Genomic DNA, 23,650 nt, shown 5'->3' on the forward strand with positions numbered 1-23,650 from the left:
AGGTAGCACGCGCCCGCCGGGCAGATACGTCCCGATATCCTGCGCTCGCGAGCAGCCCGTGCATTCATTATTATTAAAACCCTTCTCTCTCGCTTTCTTTTTCCCGCTCAGATTGAAAACATAGACACGTGCCTGAGCTTCCTGGCTGCCAAAGGGATCAACATCCAGGGGCTGTCGGCAGAAGGTGAGTGAGGCAGTGCCTTTTCTGAGTGCGCCAAACTATGCTCTTATGTTCTTCTTAATGTGTTGGGGTAGCACTCATTGGGGGGGGGGGGCACTAAGAAAGGCTAGTTTTATGTTGTCTGCTGCTGTAGTGCTTATGTTGCAATTGTATATATGTGCTTGCCATGTCTCTCCACGAATTGCGCCAAGTTTCTATTAGCAAGGGGTTGTATCATGTTATGCCCCAACACGTAGCTCTTTCTAAATCTTTTTGCTATCAGGATTGGATTGGTAAAACAAACAAAAAAAATCTCACCACAAAAAAGTAAGAGGTATTCACGATTTGAAATGTGTTATGTGCTAGAACATTGAGATGCCATTTTGGGGACAATGTGTGGCAAATGGTGACTTCTACAGCACCGTAGGCCAGTAATACAGTCCGGGGTGGTGCTAGGTCTGGAAAAGTTCCAGGGCTATGCTAATGTCGCGACTGTCAGCTAGCTAGCCTTTAGGTTGTAGCCCCTGAGCTTCTATTCGCGGTTACAACCACAAGACCCGGTGCTATAGCCACCCCTGCTCCTCCCTAGAGACGCCTCTGAATACAGTGTAAACCCACCAGCTGTGGAGCCATGAAAGTGGCCCACATATGATCTATCAGGCAGGCCCTCTGGGGATTTCCCAACCGCCCCCTGCTGGCAGTAAGGGTTAATGAAAGGTGCCATGCTAGGTGCCGGAACTGGCCATTGAACAGCTTGGTCTGTTTGATGCCCCCCCCTCCCCCGCCCTTACCACTCAAGTCAAGAGCTGCCCCAACAGAGAGAAAGCAATGTAACACCACATTAGTCAAATGAAATGGCCTGTGAGACTTACTGCAGCGCCTTCCTGCTCCCGTCAGCAGTGAGCCAGAGGGCCTGCCCCTAGTCCACCACGCCTGCACAGCTTAAGTTCCCCTGCAGGTCAGATAGCTCCCTGTGTTAGGTGCTTGCTGCTGCGGTCTGAGCTCACAGCGCAGATAGCGTGTTCACGCGCAGGAGGGGCCACTTTATGGGTAACCACCTGTATTACCATGACTGCTGTGAGGTATGATAAGAAGCACTATATAAGGCATGTTTTTAGCAATTATGCATATGTTTACCATGGCCTGCGCAGAGCGCCTTGCACGCTGAGCCATTGCAAGCTGTTGGCGAGAGAACATCACTTCGTTACCAGGTGACGCTGCAATGCAAAGCAATCGTTTTTAAGTGTTTTTTTTTTGTAGCAGTGCTTCTGAGCATCGATGCATTCACACTGGTGGATGGAGGGCATTATTTTGTACTTGGGCTAGAGTGCCATACTTCTCGGCTGCTGGCGGCCTCTCACTGCGCCCAGGATAAGGTGTTTCGAGCGCGAGGGGCGATTAAATGGGTGGGTGTGCTTGCGTTGTGCATGAGAAAGGGATGTGAAAGACTCTGTGGTGTTATTTCATGGTACTGGGGTTTATACCGGGCACCCCAGGCACTCTGGCAGATTTGTAAAGAGTAGTGGTGGTGGGAGTGGGGGGTTGGTTGTAAGGGAGGAGAGAAGAATTGTACAGGTTGGTGGATAGGTTGGTGGTTGTAGAGGCTTTAGATTGTTGTGTAATGTTTGTTTTTTGTTCTGCCTAAGGCCCTGCCGTGCACATGGTGTGACACGACTGAGAGGTGGAACATGTCGTTGGAGGAGTAACACTCCAGGTTTTTGAGGTGCAGAGGTTGGAGCTGAAGGAGAGGCAGGGCAGGGTTGGCTACGTTGAGCTGCAAGAGCTTTGTTGCCATTAGTGGTTCAGGTCAGAAGCAGAGGGGAAGGGCCTGTGCGAGTCACATGACCTGAGTGCTGGGCAAGGGCGCGTGACTGCTAACGCTCGTTATTTTATTTTGGTTGCTCTAGTTATAAAACGTCATGACGGAAACGTGGAAGTTATTAGAACGCTCAATACACCCATGGCAACATTTTGGCAGTAAAGGAGTTCTGTGACAAAGCCAATAGTTTGGGCTTTTGCATAGGTGTTTTCTAGGCATTCGCAGGGCTTTCGCCATTTACAAGCTATGGCTAAGGTGCTGCCGTCAGGTACTCGCACCAAATGACAGTTTCTGGCTATCATATAGCAGTGATTGCTTTCCGAGGCTAGTGTACTCGCCCCATTCACAGGGGCCCGGGTACTCGCATCATTGACATGGTATTGGGAAGCTGTGCTGGGAAGTGAAAAGGGCCTCCACGGCTGGACTTCACCTCCACCTTTATGATGTAGGGCCATGCCCATCTCACCCCTGCCTTGGGAAGCCTGTACTCCGCAGGGTTCCATTCTGTGCATATGCTTTTGCAGTGCACTACTTTGCACAGGAAGTGATACACACGCCGTGGAATGCAGTACTTGGTCCTGTCAATCTCCTCGGCACCCTTCCTTGCACATGAATGCAGTTGGCAGTTGGTGTCTGCACAACAGATGACGCAGTACTAAACACAAAGTGCATAACTAGGGAGGGGTGTGTGCACGGCGAGGCCCCCTACTGTGCATATTTTCGGACTGGGAATTAAACGGAAGGTCAGATAATCAGTCAGGTTTGTAGGAGTCCGGTTTGGGGCGGAGTCAGAGGCAAGTACTGCTGGGAGGCGGCTAAGCGATCAATGCGTGCCCCACGCAGTCCAGCTGCAGAGCTGGACGTCAGTGATGTTTCTGAACACACGGAAATCTAGGGCAGTCAGGAGTTTCTGGTTATGAGGTATTTTCTAACCGTAGGAACTCCCACAAAGGTCTTTGAAATACGTAAGTGGTGTTGGTCAGTGCTGGAAATGGAAAATGTTTACTTTGGGAACCCTCTCCTCCTAGAGGGGCGTGTCCCAAGGCCAGGTCACATCTCTTCGTGGCACCCAAGCCTAACACATGATGGGGGGATTTCTGCGATAATGATTCAGCGAGCAATCCTTCTGAGCGAGTTCTGGAAGTTGAACTCTGCTCTTTTTATTAGCCACAATACTCGCCCTAACCAAAAGTCTGTAAATTGCAGGACATATGGTATGTGGCAATTTGGCCATCTTCTGAACAGACATCTTCTGCATCCATTCTCGTGTGCCTAGAGGTCGGAAGCACGGGCTGCTCGTACGTTAGACGGTGGCTTTGGAACAGATATGGGAGTTTCCTGGGCTAGCCCCTGGGCTTCAGAACAGAGCCGAGCTCCAGCGCTCCGGCAAGTCGTTGCTTTCCCGGAGCTCTGCCCCGTCTTGTTCCCGCCCATTTCCTATCCTGCTGTTGGAGTAACATATGCCTTGTGCTGGATGAAGGCGAGGGATGCTATAAACCATTGGTTTCCAGGCAACGGAAAGACTACCTGAGGGCGAGCATTCTCCTTATGTGGGCCGGCACGGACTGTGTCTGCCTTGTACCGTTTGTGGTCCTGATTTCCCATTCATTTTGTTAGGCGCATATGACATTATGGACTGCTGTGGTGAACGCCTTGGTTTTCCTTTGCACTGCAGCCCGGGCTGTGCTTGCCTTAACTTGAACCCGCCCTCCCAATCTTAAAATAAACAAGAAACAAAGGGCTCTTGCCTGTGGAGTTCACCCCCTCCTCCTGAACCTGAGCTCAGCAATGCTGGGAATTTCAGCCTTTGTAGCTGAACATGGGGAGAGAGTGTGTCTTAAGTTGTCAAAAAGGTGTGCAAAGAAATCATGCAAGCAATCAAAGCAAATGTGAAATTGTCAAAATGTGACTGGTGGCATAGAATGTAATGTTGTTTTTTCCACCGCGCAGCCGAGGGGGGTGGGGACGGGGTGCATTCGGCCGCTGCAGCAGTGATGCTGAGCCTCCAATAAGTGGGCGCATGCAAGTGGTGTGCAGGGCCGGCCTTGGGGGCAGCAGCGCCTTGGGCAAATTGGCGCCCCCAACCCCAGGATGCACCACTTTTTTAAAAAAAAGTAAAACATTTTTTATTTGTTTATGACTCAATGAATCTTTACAAAATTGTACTTCTTAAACTAAAACATATAATCATATATAAAAAACATTTCTACTATTGCGTGTGCTCAAAAACCTATCAAGACACTTGCGAGGCCAACCTTTCTGACCTCCTGCTTTTCCATGGAAGAAATTAAAGATGAGAATTGGTTTTAAACCTTGCATTCGCAATTTACCCTGGTAGAAATTGCAGAGCGAGGAGGTTGTTTTACACGTTGTTTTTACAGTTTTCCAGCACCTGGGCCGCTGCAGATGTTACTGCGGCGCTCAGTCCTGAGGTTATCCTGTCCCAAAAAAATTCTGAGATGAGATCCTCTTCATAACGCACACAGCTCGTAAAGAGTACTGAGCGTTGATTCCATGTCCCTTCGCAGTCCATCAACAAGCGCCTTAGTGTTTGTTTTGCTGGATTGGTACAAATTGAACATAGCTGCTTTGCTCTGTCTCCTTGATATCGTTTTTCCAGTACTTCTCCACAGTGGACCCGGTTAAGTCGCATTCTAAGGACATTTTTGCTTAACACACTGTTCGGAAATTTCACAAGATGGCTGTTTAGCCAAGTCCCCCGCCCCCACCCTTAAAAAGGGGTTTACCGGAGAAGCCATTTTCACTTTCTCGATTGTCTCTATCCAGTCGAAGGACTCTAATTTTTTCTTAATCTTAAACGGTTTGGCGATAAGAGTCTCTTCATCAAGATCGATTTTGGGAAGAGATTTCAATACTTTACTCCCCAGAAATGACAAAATTGCTGATTTAGAGTTCAACATATGACACCTTATGTCACTGTAGAGAGTAGTTGGTCTCTTTTTCCAATAATGATCTCCCGATATAGAGAAATTAATTTCCAATCTGCCATGCATTTTAGAGATTTTAAGCCCAGTTCATATCTGAGGCTCCAACTAGGCGTGCAGGTGGAGAGTCCTAGGACCTTTTTCCACAGCCGACCTTTTAATGTCTCCTAGTACGTAGACCAGAGCCACAGTCTGGCTTCCAGTCCATAGAGAATGACTAGAACTATTTTAGCCAGATAATACTTGACTAACGGAGAGATGGAGAATTTACAAAACTTACGATTCAATTTGAACATTTGTGAAGCCCCATGTACTATCTTGTTCATCACCTCAGCTTTTTATTTTTTACCTCCTCGCTCCTGCGCCTCGCAGGGTATTAATCACTGGAATAGGGCACATGAGCATCCTATTACAATGCAAACCGGTGCCTGCTGCGCCTTCTCCCACTATGCCAGCTCGGGGGGAAGCACTTGAAAGACTCCCCCGAGCTGGCGTGGCGGGGGCTAATGACGCCCTGGGGGGCGTGGCGCACCGGGCTGTCACCCGGGCCCACCCTCCCCTAAGGCCAGCTCTGGTGGTGTGGGCTGTAGAGTCGGGTTCCATGCTCGTGGATGCCCCGCGGTGACCTTCTTCAATACCCAGGTCTTGTTGTGTATAAGTTGTGCTTACGTGATGGCCCAGTGGGGATTGGGTCTTGCCACCACCCTCCATCCCCAGCTTTCACGCCAACCCCCGTGAGCGTGTCGATAGGAAAGGTCTGTGCCTTGTTTTCAGGGCTGGCTGTTTGCAAGATGTGTGGGCGTGTGCAGGAAGGTGTGTCCGTGGGCTCCGCACTCCTTTATTCACATGCACATTTACTTTTGCCCCAAATGGGCCGATGGATGCCTTCAGTGCGGCGTGGGCCCGCCACGTGGCATACCATTGCGTATGTTAATTGTGCCACTGATTTTAACGCTTTGGGGTAGAAAAAGAAAATATTGTGGCACAAAAATGCACATTTTGAAGATTGTATGCATGTGCAAATTGTTATAGGCAGCTACTGCACTTACTCAATTCCACTTCCGATCTCTGTATGGTGCCCGGGGACAGATAGCAAACTCTCACAAAGGGCATTCATTCATATACCCGAGGTGTGTGGCTTTGGGCCACTTGTGCTGTTGGCTCTGGATTTCAGAAGTGTACATCGACCTATCGATCACACTCCTTCTAATAAGGGGCAAGTGGCTAAACTGCTGTATTTGACACCCTTTTAGTCATGTGTGCATGGTAGTTGTGGCTTCTTTGCTTGTTTAAAATAGTTTAATTGCGTTGGAATCCATTTTACCGGAGTCCCTTTTTTTCATCCCACTCCTTCATTTATCTAAATAAAGGTTGGCTTTGTTTGTCTCAAAGACCTGAGGGGGTGGTCACATGAATAGCCCATGCCCCCCTTTTTGTATGGAAGAGGAGGTGGCCATCCTTGGCCTCTGAATGTGTGCCCCAGGATGGGTCTGTAGTCCACCTGAAACCAGTTCTGACTGGCATATGCACTGCCTCCTAACCCACTCACCTTCTCTACTGATGGGACTCTTTACTTGCACTCTGTAAAGCCTGCTGCTTGAGTAAGGACCAAAACTCTGCACCAGCTTCCCTCGACTCTCTGAATAATCTGATAGCAAAGCTCTGCCTCTAAAGCAGGGGTCTGCAACCTTTGGCTCTAGAGGTTTTGGACTATAACTCCCATGATCCCACACCATTGACTATTCTGGCTAGGTATGATGGGATGTGTAGTCCAAACCCTTTGCAGAGCCAAAGGTTGCAGACCCCTGCTCTACAGGATGACCAGAAGGAGTGCACCGTGGCACTCTTTTCCCCTGATCTGGTGGGGACAACTGGAGCCTAACGCTCCTGACTGTGCCTGCATCACTGGACCCAGAGGTGGGTGTCTGTTTACTGCCAGGACTCTGAGGGCCTTCTCTACTGAACTGACCAAAGAATGTCCATCTCAGGGCAGCGGGCAAGTGCTCGTTTCCATCTTCCCCAACTCTGAAGCTCCAGAGGCCTCTGTTGCTTCAAGTTCTGCAACCACACCTCCAAATGTGTCTTCTCGGCTGGCTGCTCTCCCGTGTGACTTCTTCAACATTTCTTCCACATGGATTCTTCCTTGATGTCTCCCAGAGCCGACCCCATTCTCAGAAATCGAATTGTGCAAGAGGACAGAGTGGGAACCTTGTGTTACCAGCAACTACCGCTCCTTTAGGCCCGAAGCGTGACCTGGGAATCCATGAACAGGGAATAATCAATATTCCCAAGCGTCGTGGGGTCTCTTCTGCACAAGTGACTAGCCGCTAGATCCCTTGGTGGTTGCTGAACAACATGCAGAGCAAATGCATCTGTAAACTGCTGGCTGCCTGCTGCAGGGCTGCTTTTTCAGTCACATGGCACTGTGCCCTTACCCTCGGGCGCTGCAGGCGAGTCTTTTCTTCAAACATTTCATCACACCTGGGATTCTGATTACTCTTTAAAAAAACTATGAATGGCTTCCCTCCAGTGGAGCCCTAGGAACTGCTCCTTGGTGCACTTTCCACGAAGGGTACTCCTTTCGTCAAAGACTGCCCCATTCGCACTACTGGCCTTCCTTGGCCTCCTCTTCTACTTGCCAGCCTAGAAAGAAAAGCCAAATTCAAGCTCCTGGGCTGTGGCCAATGCCATTTGGCTCTTTGTTTCTAAAGTGGATGGATTTCTTGTTCACGCTTCTTAAAAAAAAAAGGGGGGGTTCCACAAGAGTAGCACTTGGAGCAGAGACCCTAAATAAGAAAAAGAGGAATAACAAATAATTTGTTTTTCTGGAGTTCTATATAATAATTGCTAGACTGATTAAAGATTTATTTCAGGCACACTTCAGGGGGTGAGTGACTGATTTAGTCTGTTCTTAAATTCAAATGCAGACAAAATCCCCCAAAAAGCATTTAGAGTAGAATACACATCCATTTCAGACTATGTATTTTGCTTTTCGCAAGTTGCAGTTATAGCATGATTTTCCTGCATAATCATATGGTGATCCATTCTTGTATGAAATGTATATCATGTTACAGTGATAGTGTAACCATATTTTTCATAGTGTACTTAGAAACAATGCTATGTGATGCTGCTTCCTGTTTTGTCAAGGGGTAAACGATTGTGTTCCATCGCTTCCTGTGATGTCACTTTGGGGTGGGATCAAATGACATCACTTCCTGTGATGTCATCAGAGGTCAATGGTCACGTGATGTCACTTCTGCTACCCCTGGCATTTTAGTGAAATGACGTCCCTGGAAGTACCCCCCAACCCAGGAAGATACTCCCGAAGATACTGACCACAGGGATTAGGGAAAATCTCCCTAATCGGGGTGGAGAAAGGCTTTGAGCTCTAGATGTAAATGATGGGCAGAGGGGGGATGGCAGGCCCACAATGCAGATTTCCCATGTGATAGTTGTCATATTTTCCTAGGCTTGAGGTCCTTGACCACCATGACTTCCAGTTCTATGGGTAATTACACAGTTGTGTTGAGCTGTGTCATTGGTTCCAATGTCGGCTGGTGCTAAAAGGCTTCTTTGTGGTAAAATGTGTGCATTTAGCGTGGCGGCCCTTACTGTTTGCTCTGCTGCCAGGCACACCATGTCTGGTAGCGGAGGGTTTAAATGGGAACACAAGTCTCTTTGGAGCACTTCTTGCACCATACATATGCCAGCCCTCAGTGACAGATATGGGCAACTGACCCAGTGCCAGGCTTGGAGTAAGCAATCTGGGCTGGAAAGCAAGGTCCTTGTGCGTACTGTGTGATCTTGGCAGGTCCCTTGACTTTTAGCCTCCATGGAATGCGCATGCATTTGGGCTGGGATTGTTTCTGTCAGTATGCACAGTCACACAAAGGGCATAGCTGAGCTGTTCAAGAGCGTCCTTCGCACAGTGCCAACAGATATTGGCTAGTACAGTGGCGCATGCGCGCTGAAGCATCCCTCTGGCCACTTTACACAAGCCAGACTCTGATGGCCTTCATGCCACTGTGACGTCCACTTCCCATTCTGTCCCTGTGTATTTATGTGGTTAATAACAATAATAGTACATAGCCCTATAACCCAAACTGAATTGTCTCTTGCTACAGGCACTTAAACAATAGTTATTACTTTTGGAATCCTTGGAGTGTATGGAAAGAGATTTGAACTTGGAGGATCTCAGGTTGGCTGCTTATGCGCTGAATTCTCGGAAGTGTCCAGGTCCGGATGGGCTACCAGCTGAACTTTTTAAAATTTTCCCAGAAGGTGTTTGCTTTGATGCTAGAGATGCTGCGCACCTCTTTGAGGAATGGGTGCCTTCCAAGTTCAACAAGACATGCTTCAATCTCCGTTTTTCTTAAGGAGGGACGATCACCAGTGAAAACTGGCAGCTATAGGCCGATCAGTTTATTGAACACGGACAACAAGATTTTCGCCAAGGCGTTAGCTTTGAGGATTGAGAATGCGCTGATGGATATCATAGATGTAAGCCAATCTGGATTTGTAAAAGGCAGACATGTTTCAGAAAATGTGAGAAGATTGTTGCTGACACTGTATGAAAGCAAAGAACACCATAATGATGTGGTGACGTTGTCCTTGGATGCTGAGAAAGCTTTCGACCGTATTGAATGGACATATCTTTTAAGTACATTGAAAGGCTTTGGTTTTGGAGATACCATGATCGGATGGATAAGACTGCTGTATTCCCGGCCGACTGCTTGTGTTCGGACTAATGGCATGGACTCGGGCATTTTTGAACTTGGGAGAGGCACGAGGCAAGGCTGTCCACTGTTGCCGATTCTGTTTGTGATCGCCATGGAATTGCTGGCTGTGAGGATAAGAGAAGAGGATAGAATTGAGGGCGTACGCTTTGGTGCAGCCTCCCAGAAAGTTTGGTTGTATGCGGATGACATGCTGGTGGTGGTTCAGAATGTGGAGAGCTCCATTCCTGTGCTGATGGAGTTGATCGATGTGTTCAACAAGGTTTCTGGATACAAGATCAATTGGACCAAGTCGGAAGCGCTGCCGGCATCAACCACTTGCACTGTTTTGGAGATGCAGGGCTTTCCCTTCAAGTGGTGTCCGAATAAGATGAGATACCTTGGGATTTGGCTAACGAATGATGTCTCGAAAATAATGGATGTCAATATTACACATGCGATTCAATCTTTGGAGCTGGACCTGAAGAGATGGAACACACTTAAATTGAGTCTCTGGGGGAGAGTGAATGCCATCAAAATGACATCAACACCGCAAATCAACTATGTGCTCAGTGTGCTTCCCCTGGACGTGGAGAAGGGCCATTGGCGGTAAATTGGGAGTTTAATCCAGTCTTTTCTCTGGGAGAACAAACAGCCACTCCTCAGCTTGTGCAAATTGCAGCTGCCCCAAGACTGTGGAGGTTTGGGGGTTCCTGACTTTGAGAATTATCATTTGGCCTTTGGAGCCAGGCATCTGGTTCCATTTATTGAAGATTCGGAGGATGTTTGGACGCTGGCGGAATCAAGTAGTTCTTCTCCGTTGCCGCCTAGGGCCATACTGTCCACGGTGGATGGATCTGGTTATCGCTCATTTCCGCCGACAAAATTCCTGAGAACTTGTTGGAGGGAACTATGGAAGAAAAGTAATCGCAAGGTATGTGATAATGATTACATCCCTATCTGGTTGAATCTAGGCATTTTAGTGAATGGGAGGCCGCTATTGTGGTTGAACTGGCTCCTGAGTGGTGTACTATGGTTGAGTGATCTGATGGAAGACGGCAAATGGATCAGCTATAGAAGACTTGCACAAATTAAAGATCTCAGAGACTGTACAATGGGTGAATACAGAAAATTGAGAGGTTTGCTGCAGAACCAGAGAACTGTTGATGGCGGTGGTTGGCAGTTATGGCTACCGAATATAAGACATTAGGTGGTATGGCGTCCAAAGTATATAGAAATCTGAGCCAACAGTACACGCCAGCAGAGGGGTTGTTAACTAAGTGGTCTGAGGTCCTTGGCTCTGATATGACTGTGGAGAGGTGGAGGTTTATTTGTAAAAACGTAACTCTGACATCCATTAATCTTGGAGAACAATGCCGCCAAATCAAAATTCTTAATAGAGTGTTTTGGACTCCCCAGAGACTTTATGCGAGAGCGATGATTGACTCAGAGGCCTGTTGGAGGTGTAAGCATGATGTCGGCTCCTTTGAACACTTGATCTGGGACTGTTATGAACTGAGGACATTTTGGAGGAGTGTCACTGAAGATTAATGAGGTTCTATTACTGCAAGAGGATTTTGATTATAACACTATCATCTTGGGTGAGGATGATAAAGTGGAAGATCTCACTTATCCACAGAAATGCTGGTTTTTTAGGGCTACAAATTCTGCGAACAAAATTGTTTTGAGAAAATGGAAATGTGATGAGAGGCCGACCTGTTCAGAATGGGTGGAGGACTTGAGGCAAGTGGCCAGAATTGGGAAGGTTATCCTTCGCAGGAACAAAAAGTTGAAATTGTTTGATATGTGGGGTGGGGTTTTGGATGACGTGATAATAAGTTGGCCTGTTTTGCTTTTTAGATTCTGTGAAGGTTGGGGGTGGTTATGGGGTGTGGATTCTATGCAATGAGATCTACGATTACAATGCTGATAAGTTTGTTGCTTGTATGTTTTCTATAAAATTCAATAAACTTAATAATAAAAAAAAAATAGTTATTACACAGCACTATATGCTCCTTTTATTGACTTCGAACAGCTGAAAGGCTGACTGTGCCCTATTGAGGTTCATGTGCTTGTTACATGTCAGACCTGCGCAGAGCACTGGGCCAGGTTTACGCGACTGACTGGCAAGCGTGACTGACCCCAGCAAGCGTGTCCACGGCCATTTTATGTGTGCCAGCTGAGCCACTTGTATTTATTAGTGAGGGCTCCAATAGGACTGCCAGGCCACTTATTTTAGAAATACACATGTCGGAAGCCATGGATTGACCAGGACAGGCATTATAACCCCTGTGAAGGGCTAATTGGAAGTATAAATACAGACTCTGGGCCCTCGCTTTTACTGAATCTGCAGCAGGGATAGGCTGAGACTGGTCCAGAGGTCAGTGTAGAAAGGCCAGCCTGACAAGCCAGTGTGGGTCGATTTTGAAGAGAATAAAGGTCCAATAAAATGACCTGGAGACTAATGACAAGTTTGGCGGCAGTGGTGAAACACCCAGATGCTTTACCACTACCGCCAAACTACGCGTTTTAGTCCTGAGACTCTACATTTCTACCCTTTCTACCAGATTCTGTGTGGAGGCATCACTGCATGCGAATGACCATCACAAGCGGTCGACGAAGTCTGAGGAATGCTTAATGTAAAGAAACTGGTAATGTTGCCAAGTGAATGTTTGCCTGGGTGAGCTCTCTGAGAAAGGTTTGCTTAATAAAGACATAAGACTTCAGGCAAATCTCTGCAGTGTGTTCAAATGTTACAAACAAGAGGTTACTGAAAGCCCCTTCATCCTACTACAGGGAGCCGGATCTGTGGCTCCGTGGACTAATGCATCCACTACAAAGGGCCTGTGTTTGACCTCATGGTCACAGGTTCGAATCTCGGCATGTCCACTCAGCCCTACACCCTTCCCAGATGGATAAAACGAGTACCATTGAGTTGAGTGTGAGGTTTTTGACTTTTGTTTATTTAAAAAAAATGAATGATGGGAGACCAACCTCCAGAAAATATGTGGGGCCATTCCCGCACACATTTTCCACACTCACTGCACATCATGTACTCTGGGAGGACACAGATCACTAGCGCTGCCCTCCTCTGTCATGTGTAGCTGACACTTGACAGCTGTAGGTACATCAAAAGCCTCTGGCCGTGGGCAGCTTGAAAAGCATTTCAAGGCCCCATGAATTTAAATCTCCATTGTTACACCTTTCTGGTGGCAGCAAATACTGAAGAATATTAATTAGCAGCCCTCAGGGAGGCTTTGGTGCAGGAAGTGACAATGGAGACCAGAGACCAACACCTCTTTGAAATGCAATGTGTCAACTTGGTACTAACACCCCTCCTTGGTATGAAAGGGCAGTGAATGTCCTGTCTGGAACCACTCCTTTCAGAGCAGTGAAGTATGTGACTTGTAGGAGATGAAAGTCTGCCTGCAACTCCCTACTTCAAAGGAGGCCCATGTTGTGACCAAGCGCCGCATAGGGCTCAGTTAATTAGGGAGACACTTTGATGTACAGCAGACAGGAAATTGGGTGGGACTTAGAAGTATATTTTGTCATCCTTCCCCTTTCTGTTGCCAAGCACTCTGATTCTAACCTGAAGCATCACTGAAGATTGTTGGTAGGGACCCAGGATTGGTTCATTAAGGTGGGCTTAGCCTGCACCAATCACTGGGGCCCGTTTGGCTTTAAAAGAGGGCTGAGCCCCTCACTGAGGAGATCATCTGAAGACTTTTCAAGGAGTAAGAAGGACTCATTTGGACCCGAGCTGAAGGTACAGTCTACCTTACATCTTCCGCCAGTGAAGGAAGGCCAGGAATTCCAAGAGGGACGTAGGATCCCTCCCCTAAATATCTCCCAGGCAACAGAGGGAGATATCGGACTCAGAGGGCCCATCCAGCAGCTCCAGGACTGGCACATAGCCAGCACCCAGCATGCCCTGCCAGGTTTTGGCAGCAAGCTTTCTAGGTCGGAAGTGCTGCAGAGTCTCTTGATAAAGCACAAGGCCGTTGCCTGATAACACCCTCCTGAGCTTTGGGCCGTCACACTTTAAAGGACAGGAGCCCTGCAAAGAAGGTAGGTGCAGTGCCACTCGAGCATCATCCAGCGTCCATCTTTTTAAGGCCAATTTCGAGACTGTCGAGTAATCGAACCGCAAATCATGAAGAAAAAAGGGGTGTCACTGTGCCGTGGGTTTTCAACAGAGATGGGGATTATTTGATTCCTGAAACTCCCCTGGTCAACCCAATGTTAAAGCAATGAATGCGGCAATATTTTGTTTTAAATCTAATTCTCTTGACAAGACAGGTAAGATACCAAAAGGAGGCAAGTATCATAAAAACATATTTTTAATATATGTAAGGAAATGAAGAAATAATCAACAAGAAATGAAAAAAGAAAAACAACAACATAAGTCTCAAATCACATGAAACGATTTGAACTTTATCTGTTATCTAATGACAGAAAAACATGCGTTTAAATCAAAGCGGTGGAGTCCGGGAAGTGATAGAGATGCAGAAAAGAGAGAGGTAAAGGGTGGTAGGCTGAAAATATAAAAGGAAAATGTACAGTGAAAATTAGCAGCACACAGTAGGACAGGGGTATATCTGCCTGTCCTAACACAATTTCAGGAACAAATCGAAACGGTCAACATTGTGTTGTGCTGCTATGATTGGGAAGTGAGTCCTCAGTGTTCCCAATGAAAAAGTCTGGAGAGATAAATGCAAACAGAAGGAATCCTGATATTGCTTCTCAGGTATATCATCTTTTTCCAAAGTTTGTCAAAGTTCGAACCGCATCCGGCTGCACCGCTGACTGTTGTCACCAGAGCCGTCCGAGACGCCTCAACCAGCATTCCAGATCTGCCAACCAGCACAGAGACGATTCTTGTCCCACAGCCGCCGTGCCGGACAGCCTGCAGACGTCCGTCCAGCCTTGCTTGCCAAATTGCCTGCTGCCTGGTACCGGCGGCTGTCTCTCGCCTCTAACTCTGTCTCACGGGCTGCGAAGTGCCCTGGAACCCCCTCAACACTGTCGAGCACCAAGAAATTCTTCAGCACCAGGTACATTGTGGTTCTGCTCCCCTGGTCCTTCTGTGATGGCCCCTAGAGACAGTTACAACCCTTTGCCCCTTTGGTGTTGAAACCAAATTACCTTGAACAGTAAGACTGATTTCTCTACTCTCCTGTCAGTACCTAGAGTGCATCCCTTTCCTTTGTGAAACTGTCTGTCCTCTGTGTTCCTTTACATTGTGGGATGTAATTGTAGTGTGCTAGAACTGTCTGGCATAGTAATAATAAAGTAGATATTTTTATACAACCTTGACTGGACAGTCCCTTTTATTATTGGATAATTGTATTTCTCCAGCATGGGTCTGGCATGGATTCACATGCTCATGAATATTCCCCGTCGTCCGGCTGGGAATCCTCGGCAAAGAAAAAATCAGTATCAGTTTCGTTTCTGATCTGTCTTTCATAGTAGCAACCAATCACTGATCTCTGCGCCATACTGACCACAGCCAATGACTGCCCTCTACCTAAGCCCCGCCTCTGGCAGCCATCTTGAGATTTTTACCGCACGTTCAAGTGTTGGGATCCTCGTGCTATTGCTCTCGAGCATTAGTGCTTTTTTTCGCGTTTTTTCTTAGAAAAATTTCTCTTTTGGGTCAAAAGAGCCTCAAGCTCCACCGTTTCCTTATCCGATCAACGGGGGCCCGTGTCGGATTCTTCTACGCCCCTCAAGGGTGAAGATTTCGTCGAGCACGCTTTTGGAGGATTCCAGAAGTTTCTCAGGCCCTCCTCGAGCATGGCCCAGGAGAAGGGAAGCTCGACGCCCGGAAAGCTGTTCAGGGTCTGCCCTGGATGCCAGCTTCAGAATGTCTTTAAGGAGGACAAACACTCCCTTTGCCTCTACTGCCTACATGAGGACAAGACGCACGTGGAGAAGGACTGTGCGTTTTGCGGCAATATGTCGGAGCGGACCATGAAGGACCGCCATCAACGTCTCGCCAACTGGCTGGAAGATAAGAGCCCGTAAGGCGAGAAGAAGAAGAAGAAGTCCGAGCGGTCTTCTAAGACCTTTGAGGGCACCCCGGCGACGGGGGTCCAACAGAAGGCCAAGCACCACGAGTCTGCTGGCACCGGGAGCGCCGAACGGTCGGGCTCTACGGGCGCCAGGCAGGGCGTATCCTCCCCGGCGCCATCAACCACGAGCCAACGCTCTGGCTCGGGTAAGAGGAAGGCCGAGCACCCGGCGAAACTCCTGGAGAGACCCCGGTCGTGCCCTAAGGCCCCATCGGAGGGGGAGCGAGGTGGTGACCCTCCCCCCAAGGAGAAGGCGGTGAGCGCACCTAGGGTGGTGAAAGCCTTGATCCATCCGGCCAAGGCCTCTATTGAGACAGTCGCGGCGGTCCTGGCTCAGCCTGTGGCAGCTACACCAGTGGTGGCGACCTCGGGGCCCAGAATCTCCCTGCCACCGCGGAGGGAGTCCTCTTTCATGCCCATCGACAGGACCCCCGTGAAACCTCTGACGGAGAAGAAAAAGGGGGGGCAGGAGGTCGTCGTGGACTCGACCTCAACCTCTGAGGAGGAGCTGATCGAAGTCTTAGGCCATGGCTCTGGTGTGGAAGAAGGCCATCCTGTCGGGAGGGACCCCGACGTGGAAACGACGAGGGCGTCGAGGATGCCGACGGGGCTCCTGAGCGCCCGTCAGAACTCCCTCAACCAGTGCCGCAAGACAACTCGGCGGCCATTTTGTTGGCTATACAGTCCTTATGCTCGGAGATAAGGACGAGACTGCCGTTACCACCAACGGAGGAACCGCTCCCGACGGGGGACCCGGAGCCAGGCCCTTCTGGGAGCCCTCCTCCTAAGAGAAGAAGGATTCATCCTCCACCTCCTTTTCAGCCATCGCGCCCTGCTCAGCCCTCCTCCCCGTCCACGACATGTGGGGATGATACGGGGACTGACACGGCCACGACGGGTACAGACGACGAGGTTTACGACGAGGATCTCCCGTCGTCACCTCCCACCCGGGCTTCCCCGCCCGACGAGATCGGATCGTTTCACTCCATGATAGCCAGGGCATCCAAGCTTTTCCAGCTCTGCCCGGAAGAGAAGAAGGAAGGTTTCCTTTATCAACGGCGCGAGGCCAAGAGGAAGACGGTCCTCGCTGTACCTCCAATAGACGATATTTGGGATGAGGGCCTCGCCCTCCTCAAGAACCCATCCACGACGCCGGCTAGGAAGGATCGGTACGAGAAGAAGTATCGGGTCCCGGACGCGGCCCCCTTGTGCCTTCGGGCACAGCCGACCCCGGACTCGGTCGTCTCCGCGGCGGCCAGGAAGAAAGCGGGGGGGGTGCTGCCTCTACGTCAACCTCCCCGCCAGACGGCGAGGGAAAGAAATTAGACACGATGGGACGCAGAGTCATCTCATCGGCAGCGACGACGATTAAGGCGGCCAACGCCTTGGCTATCGTAGCCCGCTACGACAGGGAGTTGTGGTACAAACTGGCCCCCCTGCTGGACTTCCTACCAGACGACAAGAGGGCGGAAGCCCTAGAGATCTTGCAGGAGGGAGAGGTGGCATCGGACCACGCCATTACGATTGCGACGGACATCGCTGACACCGGATTTCGCCAGTTGGGCAACGGCGTGTGCCTTAGGCGGCGTTGATGGCTCAAGGCTACTGACTTCCGTCAGGATGTGCAGACCAGAGTCTTGGACATGCCGTTCGACGGGAACAACCTGTTTGGGAAAACAGTGGACGATTCCCTTCAAGCCATCAAGGCGGACACGGAGACGGCCCGGGCTCTTGGGGTTCTCCAGCAACGGCGGCCGCCCTTTCGGAGCGGCGGAGGCAAACAGGGTGCCTCCAAAGGTTCCAGCGGCGGATTTTCCACCTACCGTCAAGCGGCCCGTTCGTCGTCACAGGAAGCTTACAGGGGACGAGGCAAGTCAGGCGGACCACGCCATCATCGCCAAGGAGGACAAGGCGGCAAAGCCTCGTCGAAGCAGGACTGAACCGGCCGTGGGGTCGGGCCCCCACCGAAGCACCCCGGTGGGAGGCCAGCTGGCGAGCTTCGTCAGCGCGTGGGAGTCCATCTCCACCGACCGTTGGGTGCTGGACGCCCTGGCTCAGGGTCACGCGCTCGAGTTTCTAAGGAGGTGCCCGCGCGTCCCCCCTGTGGCCAGGAAGGAACATCACGTCCCTCAACTTCTCTTGGAAGTAAGGGCGATGCTCAGGAAGGGCGCCATCGAGCTCGTCCCAAAGAGGCTTCGGGGCTCCGGAGTTTACTCAAGATACTTCCTCGTGAAGAAGAAGACGGGAGGATGGCATCCCATCCTGGAACTACGACGACTGAACAAATTCATCAAGGCACAGAAGTTCTGGATGGTCACCCTCCAGCACGTCCTGGGTCAACTGGAGGAGGGCGATTTCCTGTCGTCGTTGGATTTGGAGGATGCCTACTTCCATATCCCCATCCTAAAGGGACACCGAAAGTTTCTCAGATTCGTGGTCCAAGGCCGTCACTACCAGTTCAGAGCCCTTCCCTTCGTATTGAGGTCGGCACCCAGGGTGTTCACCAAGTACCTCGCACCTGTGGCGGCGCGGCTGCGCCTAGAGGGGATCCACGTCTACCCCTACCTGGACGACTGGCTCATCCGGGCGAAGACGAAGGAGCTCGCCGTGGAGCACATTGCAAGGACCGTCCAACTACTCGCGGACCTGGGATTCTCTATAAACTACGCCAAGTCCCACCTGGTGCCCGCGCAAGACGCGCTGTTTCTAGGAGCAAAGCTCGACACAGTGTCGCTTCTGGCCTCTCCGTCGGAGGAAAGGACGAGGGCCATCTTGGGCAAGGTGCAGCGGATGCTGGTTGCGGAGGCGGCCAGGGTGAGGTCCATCAAGTCCCTCCTCGGAATGATGTCTTCTTGCATTTATCTCATCCGCCTGTGCAGGCTCCGGATGCGCCCGTTGCAGGAGTTCCTGGACGCACGCTGGATCCAGACGACAGGCAGCTTCGAGGAGAGGATCACACTCGACAAGAGTTTCCGGCGAGCGATCCGGTTGTGGGGCACCCGCGCGCATCTGACGGCGGGCATGGACTTCCAGACCCCCGGCCACCAGGAGACAGTGACCAGGGATGCCTCCCTGGAAAGGTGGGGAGCGCACACCGAAAATCTGCACGCGAGAGGCCTTTGGCTTCCGACGGAGAAGTCCCTCCATATCAACGTCCTGGAGCTCTGTGCAGTGTTTTGGGCCCTCAGGCCCTTTCTTCCGTCCCTCAAGGGCACGGTGGTGAGGATCTTCACCGACAACACCACCACCATGTTCTACATCAGGAAGCAGGGCGGTACCAGATCCCCAGCCCTGTCCAAGGAGTTGCAGGATCTGTGGCATTGGGCCGTCGCCCAAGGGATGTTTCTGGTGCCTTTTCACCTGGCAGGAATAAAAAACACCATCGCCGACTCGCTCAGCAGAGAGCTGCGCTCGTGCCACGAGTGGGAACTATGGCAGGATCTAGTGGACCGCCTCTTCCGACGTTGGGGCACACCCCAGATCGATCTGTTCGCGACGGCGACGAACTCCAAGTGCCGGAGGTTCGCCAGCAGGTTTCCCCAGCCGAGGAGCATGGGCGATGCTTTCTTGTTCCCCTGGGAGGGCCTGTTTCTATACGCGTTCCCTCCATTGCCGCTGCTGATCAGGCTCATCAACCAGCTCAAGAGGTCACGGTGTAGGATGATCCTCGTCGCACCTTCGTGGCTGAGGCAGATATGGTTCCCGGACCTTCTGGACTTGTCAGCGTCCCCGTCAATCAAGCTGGCAGTGGACGCGGATCTTCTCTCCAGGGAAGGAGGCGCCATCCTCCATCACGACCCGAAGTCGCTGAACTTGCAGGCCTGGCTCCTGCAGCGTTAGAGTTTGGAGGAAACAACATACCGGCCGACTGCAGAGAGGTTCTTGCAAAGGCCAGGGCGTCCTCAACTCTTAAATGCTACGGACACAAATGGAAGAGGTTTTCTGTCTGGTGCCACGCACAGAAGATTAACCCTCTACGGATTACGGCTCCCCAGGTACTGCCGTACCTACTGACGCTGGCCAAGGCTGGACTGGCGCACGCGTCCATCAAGATTCATCTTGCTGCGATCTCCTGATACACCAGAACCACGGGGTGGACGTCTTTGTGGTCTCATCGTCTGGTGAAAGAGTTCATGAAGGGACTGTTCAGATCGTTCCCGCCGGTGAAGGCTCCGGCCCCGGCGTGGGAGCTCAACGTGGTGCTGACCAAGCTCATGGGACCTCCGTTAGAGCCTCTGCACTCGGCTCCGTTGAAGTTCTTGTCGTGGAAAACAGCGTTTCCTGTGGCCATCACCTCCGCACGACGGGTAGGAGAGATCCAGGCCCTTTCCTGCAAGGCCCCGTACTTGACTTCACGACACAAGGGTAGTGCTCAGGACGCACCCCTCCTTCATGCCCAAGGTGCCGTCGAACTTCCACCTCAACGAACCCTCCCGCCTACCCCTCTGCGGCTCTTCACTTGGTCACACTGCCACTTCACGTGCTACCAAATCTGAAGATGGCTTCGAGAGGCGGGGCTTAGGTAGAGGGCAGTCATTGGCTGTGGTCAGTATGGCGCAGAGATCAGTGATTGGTTGCTACTACGAAAGACAGATCAGAAACGAAACTGATTCTGATTTTTTCTTTGCCGAGGATTCCCAGCCTGACGGGGATTATTCATGAGCATGTGAATCCATGCCAGACCCATGCTGGAGAACAACAGTTACAGGTAAGTAACTTGTTCCTTTTGCTGTGTTGCAACTAACCACGACATTGCAGACATAAGCCTGTCGTTCCGTCCACATTACCAAAATTGGACAAGGAGGTCTTATAATTTACTTGTATTACAATATGTTCGGATCCTTTTTGGTGTACTACATGTGTGGGGTTGATTGATGGTTTAGAAACTGATATTCATCCCTGGACCACTGGTGCCCCGGAAGTTGATTTGCCACAGTAACAATAAACATCTGTTGTCTGCCAATAATACCAAGGTACCCCCATTGGGGTGAACGGCTGCCCTCTGGGGTGAACGTGCACTTTCCGTATACACCTGTTATGTTATCCTAGATGTCTGTTTATGACAATTGATTGACCCAGTCCAGCATCGGGGCTGAGAGCTTGATGGCACGAATCCAAGTGATTTGCCCGAAAATGACTGATTATTACCGCGGGCAAATTGTTCACATGAGAAAGGTGCGAACTACCAAAAGTTTGCACCTTTCTCATGTGAACACACATTCAAACTAACACCCACACACACAACACACTCCTAACACTCCCCCAGCCACACCCCAACCCACCCCCCCCAACAAACCACACTTACCTGGTCTTCACGCTGGGTTCCTGCAGCGCCAGTTCCCTTTCACTTCCGTGACTGGGAACCGGCGATGCAGGGTCCTTTTATTTTTTCTTTTTTTTTTTTTTTAAATGGAAGGCTGCGGGTGTGTCCCCCGCAGCCCTCGCTCACAATACCATGAAGTATAGTGAGTGGGGTGATGCGGGGGACACCCCCGCAGCCCCTGTTTTTTTTTTTAAATTATGCTACCACCAAAGGTTCAAACTTTTGGTGTTCGAACCTTTGGTGGTAGCATTTTTAGAACAAAAGGTTAAAGTGAACCTTTTGATGCGGGAAAATCGTCACAAACCTGATGGCACCTTGATAGTGAGCGTCCCTCTGAAGGTCATATAAAGATTTAGCGAAACCAAGATCAGACACAATCTCAAAGTGGAGAATAATCCAAAAGAACAGAATCTTCTACATTTAACCGAACACAATTATCAATACAGAAAAGGCGCCTGTGTTTCAGTTCTCTTTTTTAAGATGATTGTTCACACCACGTTAACATTCAGGCACCATTCATTACTACACAGTTGATTTCCTGCTGAATTTCCTGTGCATTTGTGGTAACACATACACAAAAATGGCTATTGAAGCATGACTGCATCCATAATATAGATATTAGCAATGGTGCAACCAGGAGGAGGAGACACATTACAGCTGCGAGGAGTCAGTAGTAGTAGACTCATTGGCCAGCACTGCACCACACTATTTGTGGGCATTAGGGATCAAGTTCCTCTTTTAGAGTCATTAATTTTCCCTGTGTGGCCGCAGAAACGTCCCAATGGCTGAGGTCCACTGAGATCATCACCATTGGTTGCAGACTACCAGCTTAGAAAATGCTGATGGCTCCAGATCTCCTAATGTAGAGGAGAATCACTGCGTAAATCCTCTGATGGGGTGTCCCAGAAAATCACAGCACGTCAAGTGTGGTGTCAAACATTCATTAACATATTTGAGTTGTCATGATGTGGTAACATTTTGGAAAGCCTCCCTTCCTTGTTGGGACAGCTCCCCATCACTTGCTTCACAATCCCTTGTCTGAGTCAAGTGCCACCTTGTTCAGTCTCTGGAATTCGACTTCCTCTCACGCAATACAGTCTTTCTCATAAGTTCTTTCCTCTGACAAATGTCTCTCTGGCTTTGGAACACCATCTTCCAGAATACAACATCCAGTGCTTTAAGTGGGCTGGGGCCAGCCGGGGCTGAGCCCTGGCAGTCTCCAAAAAAGTGAGGCTGAGCAGGGGCCCTGTCGCGGCCCCCTGACCCCACCACGCTTCAGCGGGTCATTATCCCGCCACAGCCGCAGCCGCGACTGGAGATGAGCCGCCACATTGATTGAAAAAGGCACTGTGACTGACAGAAGTGCCAGCCAGCCACAGCGTTGCCCAAACTGTTTGAGCGACGCTGTGGCTGGCTGGCACTTCTGTCAGTCACAGCTGCCTGCGGGAAACAATGCGGCATCTCCAAACTGTAACTTCCCCTCGTGAGTGGTCAGGAGAGGAAGTTGCAGTCCCTTTTTTGCCTGTGGGCAGAATCATGCCCGCACCCTGAGCAAACCTGGGGGCTGTGCACTGCAGATTCGATCACGGAGGCCACGATTGAACAGACCCGGTTTATTAAGTCGAGGTCTGTTCACGCTCTGCACTGTCAGGCTGAGAGGATTCCTGTGTCCGCGGAAGCTGCTTAACCCCCAACAATCCCCCTGAAATGTAATTCTCAGAGCTAAATTAAACTCAGCTCTGTTAACTACACCCCTAAGGGAAAGGGGGAAGTGGATAACATAAAAACACCACGTTGATGGCGTCAAGACTAGCCGATGCTGAACGTGCAGTGAATACATAAACAGACACAAATCCTCACATTACTTACTTAACCACAAGATGTATAAAGACTTTAAATCCATAACTAAAGTGTAAAGAATCATACCTGGTTCTTCTCCTAAAATTTCTTAGAGAAGACTGCAGAAGTTGCTGAAAATCTTTCTACCTCTTTACTTGAGTCTCTTGAAATCAGCAGCAACTTCTTTATTTTTAGCAAACCTGGAAAGCCTTGACCTTTGCCTTTTAAAACAGAATATAGTTCCAGTAAAGATTGTCTTTAATGAATTCTGTTCTTCCTTATTTTCTTTTGAGTTCAAAACAAGTTCACCCTGTGACTGAGCAGGTGGATTCTTGAAGAACGCACGCACAAAAGAACACACGCGCTGAAGATCACACGTGCTGAAGAACACACGCAGTAAAGATTCCACGTGCTGAAAACCACACGCGCTGAAGAGTCTGCACTAGAAAACACACGTGCTGGAAAAAACACCCGCGCTAAAGAACACACGCGCTGGACACATGCGCTGGAGATTCCGCGAGCCAAAGAACACATGCGCTGAAAATCCCTCATGCAGATGAACACTCGCGCTGAAGAATACCCGTGCTTGGGAACACTCGCGCTAAGAACACACACGCTTGAAAACACACTAGCTGGAAAACACACGTACTATAGGTCCAGCGCTCTGAAGAACTCACGCGCTGGAAATTCCGTAGCACTTTCTGATGCGCGCACGCGCTGAAGAAAACTCGTTGCAGTAGAAGGTTATGCACGCGCAGGAGTTTAACCGTGC

General features: G+C 50.0%; 1 protein-coding gene across 8 annotated transcripts in view; it reads left to right on the forward strand.

Moving 5' to 3' along the window:
• The window catches only part of NAV2 (neuron navigator 2), a 972,027-nt gene that overhangs the window by 342,190 nt on the left and 606,187 nt on the right, over positions 1-23,650 (forward strand). For all 8 annotated transcript variants that reach the window (XM_069623466.1, XM_069623467.1, XM_069623469.1 and 5 more), the window contains exon 4: positions 112-184. In XM_069623466.1, the coding sequence (XP_069479567.1) occupies positions 112-184 (73 nt within the window). The remainder of the gene's footprint in view (positions 1-111; positions 185-23,650) is intronic.

This window comes from Ambystoma mexicanum, chromosome 11 (assembly GCF_040938575.1).
Source record: "Ambystoma mexicanum isolate Mex_15411 chromosome 11, UKY_AmexF1_1, whole genome shotgun sequence".
Lineage (NCBI taxonomy): Eukaryota > Metazoa > Chordata > Amphibia > Caudata > Ambystomatidae > Ambystoma > Ambystoma mexicanum.